The sequence below is a fragment of the Lynx canadensis genome, chromosome A1, assembly GCF_007474595.2.
Source record: "Lynx canadensis isolate LIC74 chromosome A1, mLynCan4.pri.v2, whole genome shotgun sequence".
Classification (NCBI taxonomy): domain Eukaryota; kingdom Metazoa; phylum Chordata; class Mammalia; order Carnivora; family Felidae; genus Lynx; species Lynx canadensis.
Genome location: NC_044303.2, coordinates 35,784,233 through 35,796,474, shown reverse-complemented (window position 1 = coordinate 35,796,474; position 12,242 = coordinate 35,784,233). Strand labels below are relative to the sequence as shown.

At 36.6% G+C, this 12,242-nt stretch overlaps 1 protein-coding gene across 1 annotated transcript in view; it reads left to right on the top strand.

Annotated features, from left to right (window-relative positions):
* The window catches only part of DIAPH3 (diaphanous related formin 3), a 510,843-nt gene that overhangs the window by 293,135 nt on the left and 205,466 nt on the right, over window positions 1-12,242 (top strand). Inside the window, 1 exon segment of the mRNA XM_030311865.1 lies at window positions 9,995-10,119. Coding sequence (XP_030167725.1) covers window positions 9,995-10,119 — 125 coding nt within the window.

The following is a 12,242-nucleotide window of genomic DNA, read 5'->3' as shown; positions in this document are numbered from 1 at the left end:
GAAATTTATAATATGCCTCTGAATATAAGGAATTTTTATTAACAAGTAGTGAGAGTTACAATAACTCCAATAAATAATTTCAGTAGGCAAAATAAAAATGTGATCCCAATTAGATTATAGAGGCATTGTATTATGGGAGAAGCTTTTGTTACAGTCACAGACTCTGAGGTTAGACACCTGGTGTTCAAACCCCAGCTCTGCCCATTGCTGGAGCTGTAACCTTGGATGAGTTACTTATCCCCACTGGGACTCAGTGTTCTTACCTATAAAATGGGGATAATAGTTGTACCTAATTCAGAGGTTTGCCGTGAGGTTATACGTGAATATGTGTAAATACTTACAAAGCTTGAATAGCATCATGTAAGGACTATATAAATATTCTCTATATTTGCTATAGTTTTAGCTGTTATTTTTCAATGATAATTTCTTGTTGACACACATCTGCCTATTCTATCATTAATGATGCAGATAAAAATGTCTCTCTGAGTCATATAATTACATAATTTTAACATGTATTCTGAATCATTATTTGAACAGATCCCAACTGTGTCTTGCCTGAAACGTATGCAAGCTTTAGAATACAAAGCTAATAATTGCATAGATTTATGTTATGGAAAATATTATTTACTTTTCTAAAATATTATTTACTTTTATAAAACCTAAAGAATGATATAGATGTGGGAAACTGCACAAATCATAAATGCACAACACAATGCAATTTTGCTAGTTGAACATACTAGCATAGAGAAATGGAATTTGGAAAATGAGTGTTATTTTCCTTCTTCTGCCTCAGCCTGAGTCACTATTTTTATTTCCTCTTTTGAACTTCGATAATAAGATTTCTTTTGAAAGAGGGCTTCTACTATTAAAAGCCTGTGAAAAATAGCTAGGGTCCAGCACCTCTGTGACTTGGACTTACTTTTTTCTGGAGGTGTCTGCATGTTGTTTAAAAAACAAATTTACCGGCCCAGAATTATTAAGGAATTAGTTACTTGGGAATGTTTTCCATTTCCATATGAAACATGAAGTAACACGATAAATGATATAAGTTGCTAGAAACATCGAAAAAGATATTTGTATTCATAGAAAAACCTAAAGAAAATGTATTCTGGATAACCTTCCCCTCTCCCCTCAGAAGAGGTCATCTTCTACTGTGGATTGAAAATTGATCAGCAACGAGACTCTTTTTTCATGTGAATATGTGTATCACTGTTAGGACAGTTTCTGAGCAGGTGTCTGTCAAACTAATTTTTTTTTTTTTTTTTTTTTTTTTTGAGAGAGAGAGCGAGCAAGCAGGGGGATAGGGCAGAAGGAGAGAGAGAATCTCCAGCAGGCTCCACGCCCAGTATGGAGCCAAAAATCCAGAGTCGGACACTTAACCGACTGTGCCACCCAGGTGCCGCCCCTCAAGCTACATATTTAAAGGGAAAAAGTATTAATAGTTGTGGATATATTTTGACCATAGAAGGAAAGGAATCTTTCCAAAAATTTTGTTGAATTCTCACTGTGTAGCAGACAGTGTGCTAAGCACTTGTGTTGGAAAAGATCAGACTTGATTTTGAGAGGGAAGAAATGAAGCAGTGGCTTAAATAAGATTGATTCATTCATTATTTGAAGAGCCATTTATCGAGTGCCTCTTCTGTCCAGACACAGTTTGGGATTCTGGATAGGGCCATGAGCACAGAAGAAGTCTCTGCTCTCTTGAAGTTTCCATTTTCCAGAACATGTGCCAAATGAAGAAGTCCATGTATATTTTGTTAGATGGTTAATTCTAGAATTCCACGGTAGGGTTTTGTTTTGTTTCTCCCACAATTAAAGTTGAGTGGTCAGAGAAGGCCCCATAGAGAAGGTGGCCTTTGTGAAAAAAAAATGTGAGGGACGTGTAAGGAAGCAAGGCATAAAAGAAGGTAAGGCCAGAAAAGTAACAGAATCTATAGGACATGATTCATCATTAGATGGATTTTGACTTTACTCTGAGATAGGGAGCCATTAGAAAGGTTTTGAGCAGCAGGGTGGCATCTGAGTTGTATTTTCAAAGGCTTGCTTTGGCTTCTGTGCTCAGGGAAAAAATATAGAACAATGCAGGAGCAGTGAAACCACTCAGATGCTGTAATAATCATCCAGGGGAGAAAGCATGTTGGCTGGGACCAGAAGGAGGAGGTAGCAACTGTGGTGGGAAGTATTCAGACTTTGAAGGTAGAACCAACAAGACTTTGTCCAAGGTTGGGTGTGCTGGGTATGACAGAAACAGGAGTCGCAACACCAATCACATACTGAGATGTAGAAGCGGATTCAAGGAGGAAGAGAAGTTCCAATTTGAAAGTGTGAGTTTAAGATGCCTACTAAATATCAAGGAAAGATGTTCAATAGGCAGTTGGAGCTCGGGTGGAAGATAGATGTGCGGGAGAAAAATGAAATTTTTCAAGTCTAGAGATAAGCAGTCCAGGACGTGTGAGATTGCATGGTCTCTCCTAGTCATATGTGAAAATTTGTCTTAGAATTCACACATGATCCGGCCTATGCTTCATATTTGCCATGAGTACACAGTAAAAGTGGTAGCCTCTCCCCTCCCATACACAGGCACACAAAACCATTATCATGAGGGAATGCTTTGAATATTGTTACAAACATCTCTATGATGGACCTTTTTTGTATAATATTTACCATGTTCTTGAACATCGTGAATTTTCTTGAATTTTCAAATTTTTATAGGTAATAGAGATCTATTAAATAGGTTGGTCTCACTAATACTGTTTTCTAAAGAGCTGATTTACCTTTAACACTCTCTCCATGGTTGTAGAGGACAAGGCTGCTTCTATCCCTCAGAGTTGGGGGTTGGGGAGGAGGAGGGAGAGTAAGGAGGGATGTGGGGGGAGGACCATTCAGCCGAACTGATCCAAGGGAGCTCTTTGATTGGCTACGTTCATCCTTACAAATAGGACTTTTCTTCTCTCTTACCTCTTTCCAGGTTCCATACAAACATCGGCTGTTCTCTTGCAGTGTGATGTTGAAAAAGAATAATAATAACCACAAAACTCTCATTGCATATAATATAGTAAGTTAAGGAATGCAAGTTGGGGCAATTTATTATAAGGGGTCCCATTCACAGTCAGAACAATGAGACAGAAGAAGAGCTGCACAGTGGAAGGCCAGCGCTTGGGGAGGGTGACTGGTCACTCGGTTGCCACTGCTTCTTTCAGTTTACCTTTGCCTATCATGAACCAAGCTGCGATTCACGTTGAGTTTGTACTTTTCCGTCCTCTTACTTCAGTTTTTGCCTTTTTCAAAATGATAATGGGTTTCATAACGATATTCTAGAACTTAAATTTTGTTACAGGCCTACCGAATGTTGAGCTTTTTAAAATGCTGCTGAGGTTTTTGTCCATCTTGCCCATTTAACTTACTGTTTGGTTTTTATTTTAACTCACGTTTATAAAATATTCGTACGGTTTTTAAAAAACACCGTTATTTGTTTGGGAGCCTGGAATTGCTTTAACCCTAGTTTGTGGCCCTCATAAAACAGCCGTGTTTGTGAGCAAGGGAAGGTTAATTTAGGTTGAATGTTTGAATTGTTTTATGCTAATAAGTTGTTTAAGCGTTCTTTAAAGAAATCAGTTTCCCCAGAATGTATCATGAGATGTAAGAATGAATGTGACATTTCTTAGTAAGCTTGTTATGAAATAATAACCAGCATCTCCAGGAGTTATTCACAGAGGATTTTTATTTAATTACAAAGATTATTTAAATGTACGTAATTCCTACACTCTTACTTGAAGTCTTAGCAAATCGTGGAGGCCTTTGCATTGCAGAATGCTTATATTCACGATTCCTTTAAACTTAAATATTTATGGTTAACCTCTCTAATGGATAATTACCATAATGACGAGGCACTTGAAGACCAATATGTGTGTTGGATTTTAAGGTTTTAGATGTTTACTCTATTAACCTCAAGAGGTTAAAGCTAAATCCAAAATCCATTCCTTCCGCAAATATTTGAGTGTCTGCAATACATTATGTACCTGAAGATACAAAGACGAGTAAAATACGGTATCTTCCCTCAAGGAATTCCTAGTCATTTGGGAGAGGACGGCACACACAAAGATAAAAGTAATGGAGTGTAGTAATTGCAAGGATAAATATAATTACCAGGTATGATGGGTGGGGAGGGCATCTCACTAGGGGACTAGCTAGAGTTTTTGACTCTTGCTATTATGTATGAGTAGGAGTGATTGAGGTGACAAGGCAAATAGTCTGTTCTTTTCAGCATCAGTACCTAACAGGGTGGATGTCGAGGGATGGGGGAGGGAAACTAGAAGCAGGATGTTGTTCTCAGAGTAAAATGTAGCGGAATGTGAAATAGAGGAAATCCAGGTTGTGGGTGGAGCTCAGATGTTGTCACGAAAGCAGTTTACTGGCTGGTTTTAAGCAGAGGAAGGACATCTTTACATTAGTGTTTGTCTGGAAACTCCTACATACAGTGTGGGAAAGGCACTGAAGAAAAAAAGGAGACCAGAGATCCGAGAAGAGTGAAGACTTGAATGGTGCTCAAGCAAGCAAGAAGTCAAATACTATGTGCTAAATAAAATGCCAGCGAGGTCATGACTGGATCTGAGGTTACAGGAGAGGGAAGGGTAAAGACTAGCAGGTCTCTACAAGAAACAGAATTCATGGTTCTGCCACCCACTGGGGTGTGGAGATTACAGATGGGCAGTTGCCCTGGGGGCAGATGCACATGACATCTGAGGTGACTCAGACATCCCATCTGATTGAATATTAATAGAGTAAAATGCAAAAGTGGAAATTGCCCTTAAAATAATCTAGTCCACTCTGTTTGATGATGGCTGCGTTTTTTGTTTTTACTTCCAAATAATGGAAAGGAATAAAAAAAAAATAAGATTAATTTCTTGGTCAAGGAATGTGACAATGTTGAAAGATAAAATTCATATACAGGTCACACACAGAGACACCAGTAAATTAACACTTTTTTGAGGGTGTACAATTAAACACCACTATAGCTGGGATTTCTAATATAAAAATATAGTCACTGACCTCAAAAAAACTTGACACTTATGAACAGTGTGGTTAAAATTATGTTTGAGGATGTGTAAAGGAATTATCTGTGGAAATAGAATTGCTGAAAAAGAAAGACACGAAAGAAATTCTTACATATTCTTTAGTTTTACCCATCGGATGGCCCAGACATTATGGTTTTGTTGTTGTTGTTTGTTTTTTTTAAGCCTAGAATTCGCTCACATCTTTTTCTCTTGCAAGTGTACTTTGGTCCTTATTTAAAAACCAGTGAAAGTTGGTCACTTACACTTAAATCCTCTTAGCCATAATGTACAAATAATGTAACCAGAGACTGCTAATAAAGCATAAATAATGGCTTTCCATCTGTAGAGAAGCTGCAAGAAACGTTTCTTAAGACCGCTGACTTGCTCTTTATGACATCAGCATTAAAAGTTTGAATATGCCCAAACTCTCTGAATATTGTATTCTTGAAATTAGCAACTTTTCTTTTTAGCCTGACTTTCACAACACTGTTCTGGCCTAATGGTGACGCTGATGGTGATGATTATCTTTACTTTTTGATTCTAGTATTACTAATGTTAGCCTTTAAGCTCTTCATTTCTTATTGAGTTCTAAGAATAACACAGCACGGTGCACCCTCTTAAAAAAATTCCTCATCATATGTTATACAATTTGATCTTTTATGAAATACCCATGAGGTAAAAGTAGAAGATAGGCTTCTTCCCCTTTCACTGATGTGGAAGTTGAGCCAGTGAGGAACAACTCCACATCACAATGATAGAATATAGTTGCTGACCCGCTGGCTAACAGACAGTTGGAAAAGGCTCCCAGGCTTCTTTCTTAAGCCTTTTTCTCTTCCCACTGGGAAGTGCTCATCACTCATTGGGATGGCTTTTCGGAGGGTGACCCAGGCTGTTAGACAGCTGGGAGCAACACAGCTCATGAATCAAAATGTACTTGTTTTTGTTTTTGTTTTTTTGTTTTTTTTTATACTTCCTCACAGGTACTGGAGTTCTGCCTTCTCTCCAGACATGCACTTCTATATATCCATATGGTATATTTAAAAATATGTGTTTGGTCATTTTCCAGATTCCTGGTATAGAGCACCTGAAATCGTTGGAATTTCTTAAGTGATAAGAGCCTATTTTGTATGCTAATTTAGATGACTCGGGTAGATGTGGGGGGAGGACCCTAGACAGCTTTAGGATGGGGGACTGGTCACCAGAGGCGACAAGTCTGTGATTACAGGGTTAGAATTGTCAGTCTACCCTGTGACCTCCAGGGAGGGGAAAGGGACTAGAGATAGACTTGAGTCACTGATGGCCAATGATTTGATCAATCATGCCTGTGTAACAAAGCTTCAGTAAGAACTCTGAAGCAGTGAGGCTGAGGGGAAGCTTCTGTTTTGGAAACAGATTGATGTGCTGGGGTTTGCCCATAGAAACCATGCAGACCCTGTACTACCCTCCACCCCCGTTCTTTGTGTTTATCTTCCCTTTGGCTCTTCCTGAATTGCGTCCTTTACAATAAAACTGTAATAGCAGGTTTGGTACTTTGAATTCTGTAAAACATCAAATTATGGAAAATAAGCAGGAGGGGGGGCATGGGAACCCCTGAATCTATAGCTAGTTAGTCAGAGCGTGGGTGATGGGTGGTCCCTGGGACTTGTGATGGTCTTCTGAAGTGAGGGCAGTCTCCTGGAGCTGAGTCCTTAAGCCTGTGGGGGTCCGCATTAACTCTAGGTAGTTAGTGTCAGAATTGAAGTGGAAGATTACTCAATTGGTGTCAGAATCTGAGAGTTGACAGAATGATGGATTAGTTGTCAAGGAAAAAAAAAAAAAAAAGAAATAATCTGTGTCCCCTCCCAATGTTTGCCTTGTGCTTTTTGTTACATTGGAAGCTTAGACTTACTTGTCCTTTTTCTAGGTATTTCCCAAATATGTGTATGTATAATAAATTGCATTAGTGGAGTAAAACATAGTATTTTAAGTACGTGATTTTGTTCAATGGTGTGTTAACTCATTAAATTTAAATGTCCATTTAAAAAATATGGTAGCATATCTATCTGTCATACAGCCATCCGCCCAGAATACTTACATCTATTCCCCTGGGTTTGGCCATATGTAATTGTACTAGGCGAGAATATAAGAAAGTCATTATGTGAAAACTACATCCGTGTACTTAAACGTAGTTACTGACAGGTAGTAGTTGTAAAAATAAAGTATTTTTGGGGCGCCTGGGTGGCGCAGTCGGTTAAGCGTCCGACTTCAGCCAGGTCACGATCTGGCGGTCCGTGAGTTCGAGCCCCGCGTCAGGCTCTGGGCGGATGGCTCAGAGCCTGGAGCCTGTTTCCGATTCTGTGTCTCCCTCTCTCTCTGCCCCTCCCCCGTTCATGCTCTGTCTCTCTCTGTCCCAAAAATAAATAAACGTTAAAAAAAATAAATAAATAAAAAAATAAAGTATTTTCTGTATAGCAAAACAGTTAAAAATCAAGTCTAGAATTTAATTGCCTTAGTTCAAATTGTGACCTCACTACTTTTATTTGTTTGACTTTTCCTCAACTCTGATTTAGTCATCTATAAAATGTGATCTGTAAAATGGGATAATAACAATATCTATTTCATGATTATCTTCTGAGGATTTTAAAAATCAATGGAAAACACTTCAGAAAGGACCTCAGGACACTTAATAAATTTTAGCCATTGCTACTGTCCTAACACATTAGGACTATGACTAATATTATGCTGCTAATATGCTTTTTTTTTAATCTGATTTATAGCGCAAAGTGATTATACAGTTTATAAACTGTTCTGAGCACATATTTACTCAAAATGATTTTATGTGTTTTTGAACTTGTATTTATTTAATGAGAAGTTTCACAGCTTAAGGATGTATAAAAATGACTGAACCACCTGTAAGATTTCTTGAGAAGTGATAGGGGAAATGCTAATGAAATGTTAGAAGAGAGATCAAATAGACTAGGAAAGCAAAAGGAATCTCTTCTTGTAGTTCAGATAGAGAACTTTGAAAGAAGCAAAAAAAAAAAAAAATTGGAAATGAGAAGAGTAAATGAAACACCCTAGGCCTAATTAAATAGATGTCTTGGTTGTGAATAATTGACAAACAGACATAAAATTAAAAGAGCATAGCCTAGGAACCATGTGTTACCATCATGAGTAATGTACAGCAAAGATTTGGGTATTTGAGTTAAATAGAAAGAATTAATTAATACACTAAGTGCTGTCATGACAGAAATATTTTATGTACTCTTGTGCGTTATTGTCTTATATTTAAGACTGACAGAGAGGGGAAACATGAGTGGCAAAAAACTAATGAGAAAATATGCATCAGTATAACTTCACAATGGCTTCACTACAGTGGGAGCCAAAGGTTAACATATTGTTGCTCTTTGGGCACAAACATTACATGTGGCTCTCTGAAGAATTCATTCACTGGAAAACATTGTATCGGAAAATTAGCCCGCTAATTGATTTTGCAACAAAATACGTTAAGGTTTTATTAACAGCTATTAATATAACAGAATATTAGAATATTATATTAAAAGCTATGAATAGAATAACAAATGTTATTTTATATACAGCTAGTTTAAAAAACAAAACTCCATATTCTTACGCAATATGATTTTTCATGCTTCCCTTCCATTCCATTTTATTGAACTAAGACTATAACCATATATATTTATTTATATGTATATTTGTATATAGAGATTTATAAATATTTTTTAACTCAGTCCCATTTGTTGGGCATTCAGGTTACTTTCAAAGATATGCCCATTCTTACAGGTGAAACCTGACTTATATCCATTCCTCAGGATTAATTGGAAGCCTAAAAATGGCTGTATGCCTAGAATTATTATATGTATTTTTAAGCATCATTTCATATACTTCACACTGATGGGAAGTAAAAGGAAGTTTTAACCAAAATTCATCTGAACCCAAACATTTGGTTTGGGTCGCTATATCTTTATATATTGTTAATTCTTGATGTCATCTAAAATTATGCATAGATTTTAGGTAATGCTGGGGGTGCCTGGGTGGCTCAGTCAGTTAAGGGTCTGACTTTGGCTCTGGTCATGATCTCACAGTTCGTGAGTTTGAGCCCCACGTCGGGCTCTGTGCTGACAGCTCAGAGCCTGGAGCCTGCTTCGGATTCTGTGTCTCCCTCTGTCTCTGCCCCTCCCCTGGTCGTACTCTGTCTCTCTTTCTCTCAAAAATAAACAGACTTAAAAAAAAAAAAAAAAAGATTTCAGGTAATGATTCTTAAACGTCTTACTGGGCGACCAATACATTTTGATAGTGCCTTGGTCCCTGATCTACCGTTAGTTCCTTCATGTGCACTGTGAGAGCAACTTTAAGTCGAAGAAGAGATATTGTCATTAGATAATAAACACAGATTGTGCTCAGGGTACCAATAAAGAAGATGTGATATTTGTTCCATGTGTTGCTCAAGTAGCTTCTGATACCTTTTCATTCCTATTGTAGATGAGCTTGGGCAATAGAGCATCCTTGTCCCTGTCTTTTCCATGCACTGAGTGTTTCCTCTCAAGAGATCATGATTTTGAAAAATGTGAAAACTGCATTGAAATTGGTTTATGTTTAAAAGTCTTTCTTTGCCTCTTTTTCTGCATAGATGGATTCTTTTGTAGCGTTTGTTGAGGTCAAGGGCTCTAATTTTCAACAAAACTTACTTACTAAATGTAGTTTGTTCATGTGAGCGTTTCCTAAATTCCATCTTCTTTTTAAAAAAAATATGAAATTTCCTTTATATTTGCCTTTAAATATCAAAAGCTTTTTAAAAAGTGAAATTTAGTTTACCTCTAGCATAGTGAATTTTCTTTCTTTATTATCGGAAGGTTTTTCACAAATATTTTGTTCCTAGAGTGTTTTACCTTTTATGTATTATAATTTTGTCCTTTCAAGTCATTTAATATACTCTCTTTTAGTCTCTGTAGAAACGCTGGAAAAGAATTTGAAGCAGATGGGAAGGCAGCTTCAACAGCTTGAGAAAGATTTGGAAACCTTTCCCCCTCCTGAGGACTTGCATGATAAGTTTCTGACAAAGATGTCCATATCCTTCTGATATCTAAATAACTCACTAGTCAACTAGAGTTACAATTTATTTAATGATGTAGGTATATTTGCATAACCAGTGCTTATCCTACAGTGCCAGATAACAGTTTTAGCCTTTGCCTTCTTGCAAGGAAATTTATCAATGTGTTTGCCTATCATGAATGATACAGAAACGTACTTTGCTTTCTATTCTTTTTTTTGTTTCACTTTGTATCCATTTGGACATTTTCTCTCCTCTTTTCCCTTCCATTTGCCCTGTTTCCTTGTAATGTTCATGAGAAATTGAAAGGACATGAAAACTCAGTTTGAGGAAGTTTGATATCTACTATCGGGATGTGATTTAGATACTTTTGAAATGTTTCAGGAAGGATATGCAGATTTTATAAACTGGTATGACTTGTCAGCTTAATTTCAAGGGTTGGTATAAAGAATGATCTCATTCCAGAAACTTTAGTATTAAAGATATTTAGAAATACTGCATAGTTCCAAAATCAAAATGGAATTTGCCATGATCACTACTCATGCAGGTCTTCTCCAAACACAAATTAGTGTCAGTGCATATACATATGTGCGTGTGTATGTGTGTATTATGTATATACATAAATGAGACTTGTGTCCTGCTTAATTTAAAGGTTTCTTTTGAATTCGATTATCTTTGGTTTCAGTAACTTTGTGGCTTATTCTCTAATGAGTAATTGAAGTAATAAACTTTTTTTTTTTTAATTTCCTGAAATGAATGTTGAGTTGCTTTGCAAACCATTCTATGAGATTAGAGACTGATATCTTTTGTGTTACAATAAAGTATTACTACAATGCATTATTAAAATCCCATATGGACCTCAGAATTTTATATGAAAGGATAACCCACTTCCAATGAGCTCTTATAAATAGACACTCCTCATATCTTAAACTGAGATAGTTGAAATAAAATAACTGCTTTTCCTCTTTCTGTGCCTTCTCCCCTGAGATTTAGCAAATCACAAAATTATTATTTGGTTTGTCATAGATTTTATTGTATATGCTTTCAGTTTAATTGTGAATTAGTTCAATTTTAGCTTTGTTCACTGTCTCTTTTGGGAAATATCATAAAAATGCACTCCAGCAACAATCAATTCAGGCTAATGTGTTTGTTTCCTTTCATATCTTTCCTACTCATCCAGTTTCTTCTTTTATTAGGCAGTGTGCCATTATCGCTACATTTGAGAAGGGTTGTTTTTTTTTTAAACCAAAGGTGAAATCTGTATTTACCCATCAAAAAATACTCTTGCAGCACCTTCTCATTTGGCAAAGTATGCTTTTTAAAACAAATTTGTTATTGCAGAGTTACATTAGTTTCATCATTCTTAGCCTTTTTTCCCTCCATCATTTTATGATGTTAAAATATTCATATGTGACAGTTTATTTTAATCATTAAGCACTGTTAATTGAAGTACTTTTATCGTTCCCTATAGAGAGAACGCATTTTAGCAAAGGGTTTGCCTGCATACAGTTTCTGGTAATACACTTTGAGCATACTAATTATGAGGCTCCGGTTTCTAGAACCTATAAACTAAGATAAATTCCTGAGCTTAGAGGGAAGGTGGTAGAATCCTGCTCAGCAGACGATCTCAGGACCTATCCATACTTGTATTCATATGACACAAGAAGCTGAATGATGTCGGCTTCTGGAAAGGTATGCAGCTCATAAAAAGCAACCAGCAGGAAATCAGAAACAGGAAGGATGATGCTTTGTTGGAAACAATTTTTCATTCTGAGTACAATTATACTCCATGGACAAGAAAGCTACTACATCCTGTCGCTAAATATCACAACCTAGAAGCCTCTAATGAACTGATTAGCATTCATGTATCTCTTGGAAGTCAGATATACGAACAGTTGGTGCACTTTGCTATTGACAAAGCTTATAATCATAAATATTCTTTGCTGAGATTAGATTGCACTGGTTTGCTTTTCATCTTGGTTAGACATACTAGTTTTGAAGTAATTAAATTCATTCATTGCAAAGCTTTGTTTACTTTAATTAGGACTGACAACAAGTCACATTTTGAATATTAAATGGATTTATATAGATCTTATTAAAGTGGCAAATTGTGAGCTTCTTAATCAGATCTTACAAAATGA